The sequence below is a fragment of the Octopus bimaculoides genome, chromosome 11 (assembly GCF_001194135.2).
Source record: "Octopus bimaculoides isolate UCB-OBI-ISO-001 chromosome 11, ASM119413v2, whole genome shotgun sequence".
Taxonomy (NCBI): Eukaryota; Metazoa; Mollusca; class Cephalopoda; order Octopoda; family Octopodidae; genus Octopus; species Octopus bimaculoides.
The window spans coordinates 44,421,125-44,427,953 of record NC_068991.1 but is presented as its reverse complement, the minus strand read 5'-3'; the positions used below and the strand labels follow the sequence as shown (position 1 = coordinate 44,427,953).

Below are 6,829 nucleotides of genomic sequence, written 5' to 3'. Positions count from 1 at the left end.
TTCAATATAGTTTTTTTCACTTTGTTGCAAAATATGTGAACACACATGGCTGAGTTGTTAGGATGTTGGAGCTCATGTTCTTAAGGTTGGGAATTCAGTTACTGGACTGAGTATTGCATTATGTTCTTAAGCAGGACATTCCATTTCACTTTTCCCTAGTCTACTCAGTTCTAACTAAGTACAGATTAGCACTGGTATAGCTCTCTTTTTCTCTTTCTCTCTCCAATTGTCACATCCTCAATGTTCCTCTGTGTCAACAATGAGAGGGTATCTATGTCTGCTTACTTTGTGAGCAACATCTATACTTTTGTGAGAATATACTGAGTTATCATGCTTTGGAAACTAACATTTTTATATATTTTTAAATGTATATATTATATGGATATATGTATGTAGACAAATGATTTCTGATATTGACACAAGACTTCAGATTTGTCAATGACAGGGACAGGTGATTCAAACAGCAGCACATGCCTGATAAATGTAAAATTGGCCCAGACATAATTTCAATGTGTGTAAGCAGAACTGAAGAACTTCTAAGGCATTTTGTCCCTAATGTTTATGCCACTGCAACTTCATTTTGTAGAGATTAATATTGAAATTGTTGATAATATGAGAAGAGAAGTTGCTATTATCTTCGTCATTTTAACATCTTCTTTTCCATGTTTGCATGGGTCAAGCAAGAGTATGCTGAGGCAAAGTTTTCTATAGCTGGATGTCCTTGATGCAAACTCACACCTGTTACCCCCGCCCCATGTGTTTTCAGTTGAGGTCATATTCTCCAAGTCTATTAAACAACAAATAGCCTGACCAAGCTTTCAAGATCGGCTGCAAGCAAATGACACCATCAGCAAGGCCATTGTTTACAGCCAACAACCATGTAAATGAAGGGAAATACAAACTCACTAACATACATAGACATATATATATATATATATATATATATATATATATGTATAACAGAGGAATTCAAGACAGGATGCTCCTGGGAGCTCCTCTATGCTGATGACCTTGCACTAATTGCTGAGTCACTATCAGAACTAGAGAAGTTTCAGGTGTGGAAGCAAGGACTAGAATCGAAGGGCCTTAGAGTCAACCTAGCTAAAACCAAAGTCCTAATAAGTAGGAAGGTAGACAAAACACAAACCCCTTCAGATAGATGGCCCTGCTCGATTTGTAGAAAAGGCGTAGGTAGAAACTCTATAAGATGTACCCAGTGCAAGCTATGGACACATAAGAGGTGCAGCAATATCAAAGGAAGGTTAACTTGGGAGTTAGTTTTTGTATGTGGCAGATGTTCAGGAGCAATAAACACTGAAAATGTGCAGAAAACAATTTTGGCCACATTCCAGGGAGAAAAACTAGACTTAGTTGATCGCTTCCGCTATCTAGGTGACATAATTTTATAGATGCCAGCAGTAAAAAGTAATTCATAGTTACATTAATAACAGAAATGAATAGCTTCATGAGAGAGGCAGGAAAAATACTTTGATCTTCATACTCAATGATTCCTTTAACCTAGTTGAGCAACAAGAAACTTGTCTCCTACAAGCTTGTCTACACAATGTACATGTGCCTCTTGTTTGTTCTTGACTAAGAATTGACTGGCTACTTATTTGTGTGATGAGAGGTGAGGATATTGTGTTCAGGATATTTGCTTGGAGAAGTGCAATGAGGACTCTTAAGCACCAGCAAAGAATCCTATGTTCATTTACCTTCTTTGGGACCTTCTCAACCCTTTGCCCTGATTCTGGTGTACTTTCACTTTTATAAGCCTTATTTACACAGGAACAACTGGAACATGATAGAGCATTCTACAGGGTCTGGGTACATGGAGTAAAGAAAATAATAACGTAAACAAATAAATATAAGAAATAATAATTTCTTTAAGTATGTGTTAATCCCCATGTGGGTACATGGAGCACATAAAATCATAACAAACAATTAAATATAAGAAATAATTTCTTAAAGTATGTGTTAATCTCCACGTACCCAGACTTTTTGGACACCCTGTATAATATAAGTTGATATTTCTGCAAGCTGATTGCTTGATATTCAACACATGTCACCTAATCTGATTATAGTTACTATGGTTTTGATTCCAGTCTTTGCTACAAAACCATCAAGTGTTTTTAAGAGTAAGGGATTTGCAAATATTTTGCACCATGTGGATAAGAGATAAAAAGTATTTTGTATTGCAGAGTGATGCTTATATATAAACCAAGGTGTCATGCAGGTATGTTTTCTTTCAGCGATATGGGAGAGATGGCTGCAATGAAGTATCACTAATAAAGGTTGCTGAATGAGGAATATGAGTGTGGACTCAACAGAAGAGCCAATTACAGGGTTAGTTCCAACATGGTTAGTAAGGCTATCAAATATCAGATCCATCTGAGTTAGTTACTAAAATGAAAGGATAAAGCTACATAAGTATTTTATTAACTACCCATTTAATTTCATTTAGTCAAGAATAGTCTTAACCTTAATGACTAACATAGCAGTTGCATCATAAAGCTTTTTAAGGAGAAATACTGTACAGTGAAATGAGTTTAAAATGATAGATCAAGTTCTGAAAATTGTTGGGAATCTTTCTAAAGTAAGTACACAATAGTGTGAATTTGTACTAGGAAAGGAACTTGTAAATACCATATTTCTAATGAAAATACTGTTAGAGAAACTATAAGCCAAGAACAAACAATACTGCTTTGCATTTGTTAACCTGGAGAATTTTTTGCTCAGGTTTCGTACTTTGTTAACATGGCAGGCAATCAGAAAGCTAGAGGTTTTAGAGAGTTGTTTAAGATGTAAGTAAAATTAGGATTTGTAATAAATTCAGTGAAAACTTTAGCATACATAGAGGGTTTCCCCAAAGTACTATTCTCAGATCTCACCCTAAATGTTTGTTATTGTTTTGAGGCCATCACAAAGAGTTTAAAAATCAATGTCCTTGGGATCTTTTATAAGAAATCAACTGCATGCAAGTTCCAAGCCAAAAAGAATGAAACAATTTGTAGTGAGACCAATTTGTATTATTGCATATTTCAGACCATTAAGTTTGGTTTGTGTTGGTTCACCATGCTAATTTGTTATGATTGATTAAAATACCTATCACACAAGTTATTGGACATTTATTGAGCCCTGTGTCATGATTAGTTAAGTGTTGAGTGGGAATTGGATTGAAGCTCCAAACTCTTGCAACTATGCAAGAAAAAGAAGAACATTAAACAGAAATATACACTTAACCACAGATGTTAACACTAGTAGCAGAATACCATCACTGTCTCTATGCTTATTAAAATACAGTTGCTTTGGTTAGTGTTTTGGGAATCTAGTTGCAGTTGTTGGGAGCTATGATCAAAAGCATTCCTGTCATGACCATCCATCCCATTTTCAGACTGAGTGTAGTTAGGTCTACATTATCTTTCCTTTTGTTTTTTTGGATTTTTTATATTTTTTTATTTGAAGATGATTAAATGTGATTTCGGTTAGATTTTTGCTACTATTTACTACCACCTTGGTACATGTTGCTTTTCACATAACATGTCCATACCAGCATGGATATCTTTCAAGCTCACTTATACATACCTCTGACAGCCACTTTCTCAACTCACTTGAGTTCATCTTTGTAGATATAACAATGTAGATTCATCATATCATTTATTTCCAATAAAAAAGTAATTTTCACTGTGCTAGGCAAGGCACAAAACTTATATTATCTTATAATACCCATTAATTAGATTGCCCAATCTGGCTGGAAATAAAAAAAGTACACATCATAGGTCCGTTGTTATATGAACAAATATTACAGGAATTCTTCAAAAAATAACATCATTTGTATAAGGCAACAAACCATAATAATAATTGGTATTTTTAGACATTTGTGAAAAATACGTGTCAGATTATTCTTAAAATTTTACTTCTGGAACTGTATCACGAAAGAGATTTTAAAACGAGGCGCCGTGTGTTGGCTCATTAAGGGAGATAATTCTTCTCAATTTCCAGGTAATTTTCTTGTGAAGAATATTTATCAACATGGCAAACGAGACTGACGAAATCAAAACATTGCGGTTGATAATAAACGAACAGAATGAAGAAATACGACGCTTAAAGGAGGAATTAGATAAAAAGGTATTGGAAATGTAGACTTTCTATATGACTAATAAGATATTTTGATGTTGGACTTGAAGAGAGAGGAGAAACTGCTTATTAACATGTGTCTGTTCGCCATTCTAAAACAATTTGGCGGTGTTTTGGAAAGCTGTTCCTCGAAGTCATACTTCATGGAAAAAGATAATAGTATGGAAAGAAAGTGGGGTTGGTAAAACCTCAAAAAAAATTGGAGATTTTTGTAAGTTTTTGGAAAAATTATTTTTCTGAATAGTTATACGAAGCATGGGAATGCTAAAAATGAAATAAATTTTAAAAAAAAACATTTTCCTTTTTCATGATGTATGGAACTTCGAAGGACAGTTATTTCGAAAACAACACCAACAATTCTATATTAAAATATCCTCATCACTAATTTGTTGCGCGACAAGTGGCTGTCACAAGCTGCAATTCTTCCAAAAGAACAATGAATAGCGGAGGACGAAATGTAATCAAAACATGAGAGAAACATTACAGTGTGTCAGCACAACTTACTAAATTGCTTAACTACTCATCAAGTTACTGTATGTGGGGAGAGGACTGTCGGAAAGTTCACACGATACGTTTTTTCCCCCCTCATAACTTACAGGATCAACTTTAGCACTCGGACACCAAAACATTCCTATGTTTTCGATGACGGAGATTCCGAATATGCAAAAAAAAACACGTTTTCAAAATTTTAAATTTCAGCCCACCCCCAAATTTTTAATTTTAATTTTTTTTTCGAGATTTTTTTTCAGTTTACGTGGAAAATACGAAGATTAAGAAGGTAATTGTTCAGTTGGGTTAGATTTAAAAAAGTAAATAAAAATTAAGGGGGAGATAGGTCAACTTTTTACACTTTACTTCTTACACAACACTGGAGAAATATGACTTCTCTCAAAAAATGAACGGTAATGAACAGATTTGTTCCTTTTACAATGCTTGCAGCGCCATAAATGTTCCATCAGTAACGTCACCATGTGTAGTAAGGCCACATGGTCAATTACAATTTTCACAGGTGTACATATTCATAATTAGTCGACGCTGTGCCAACCACTGAAGAATGTTGTCTCTAGCTTGCAGTCAGTTCATTGGAGTAATCCAAACAAAATACTACAAGTTTAGTCACTTGCTCAGCACCTACGTTTGTGTTCTTCATTCCAAAATAATAAAAACTTCAGCATAATAGGCGCAGTAGTGGCTGTGTGATAAGAAGCTTGCTTCCCAACCACGTGGTTCCAGGTTCAGTCCACTGTGGCACCTTTGGCAAGTGCCTTCTACTATAGCCTCAGGCTGACCAAAGCCTTGTGAGGGGATTTGGTAGATGGAAACTGAAAAAAGTCCGTCGTATATATATATATATATATATGTGTGTGTGTGTGTATGTGGTGGATCATGCAAACATGGTGTGGATTTGATCCTCAATTGCCAAATTTCACTTAACAGTATGATGGACTTTATCCATAGAGAAACATTAAGTTGACGAGTGATATTCAACAGATGTCTTCCCTAAGCCGATTTATGTCTTTGCGACTTGACCTCAGCTAACCTTTTTGTATGTGGTGGAGAGTTAAATTGACTAAACTATAGACCTTCCAAAATACCCATTGTTTGGATAACGGTATGTCTCTCTTTCTCACGATCTTGAGATGATTATATATACAGAAGATTCCCAAGCAAAAGTTAGTGAGGATGGAGTCTGGCTGACCTGCTGAACAAAATGCCATTTCAAAAGGAAAAGGCACAAAGCGACAACTATGGTAACTCACCAATGAAGCATTTGTTTCGTCCCACCACTCTCACTAACTCACTTTCTTTTCTCTGTAACGTTACCATATCTCTCTATATATACTACTATGAGATCGTGTACACACACTGGCTGAAATTAACTCTTTTTACCTCGCATGCTTTTCCAGTTACTAGTTATACATACCAGCCCGTCGTGGTTTTGGATATATACAAAGTAACAGTAAATAAAAATCTCTCTACAACTTCAATCACTGTTCTTCCATCTTGCATACTGGCAACCAACATCTTAACAATAACCGTTACATATATGTATTTGTGTATTTGTCCCCCTGCCATTGCTAGACCACTGATGTTGGTGTGTTTACATCTCCGTAACTTAGCGGTTTGGCAAAACAGACTGATAGAATAAGTCCTGGGATCAATTTGTCCGACTAAAAGCAGGGCTCCAGCATAGCCAGTCAAATGACTGAAGCAAGTAAAAGAATAAAAGAATGAGTCTGCATTTACGTGCAGGTGTGGAGGGGTGCACAAGAAAAACATTTATGGAAATGTACTCATAAAATTTCTATTAAAATAAGTTATCTTTATATGCCATGTTTGCAATTCTCCATATAAACAATAGCCAAGTGAGTATCAAATGAAATTAAAATCCTGGTTCAATGACAGATCAGTCAAGTTACTAAAGTTTTAACATTGTTGGTAACAACCTATTCTCTCTTTTAATTGAATATTGAAAAAGAGAGAAAATGCAAGGGGAGTTAATTTTGGTGGTAAGGACGAAAATCCCTTGTTTCATTACCACAATAAAAAAGAAAAGAGGTGTAACGTTGCAAGTTCATTTCCATAAATGTTTTTCTTGTGCACCAACATCACCCCCTCCCCACTCACGCACACACTTACATATATACGCACGTGAATACATATGGATGAAGTCTCATTTTGGAAGTATGTT

General features: G+C 35.3%; 1 protein-coding gene across 1 annotated transcript in view; it reads left to right on the top strand.

Annotated features, from left to right (window-relative positions):
* Positions 1–3,988: 3,988 nt before the first annotated feature.
* LOC106869497 (adenylyltransferase and sulfurtransferase MOCS3) overlaps positions 3,989–6,829 on the top strand; it is a 32,872-nt gene continuing 30,031 nt past the window's right edge. Inside the window, exon 1 of the mRNA XM_014915261.2 lies at positions 3,989–4,128. Within this exon, the coding sequence (XP_014770747.1) occupies positions 4,033–4,128 (96 nt within the window). The 5' untranslated portion in view covers positions 3,989–4,032. The remainder of the gene's footprint in view (positions 4,129–6,829) is intronic.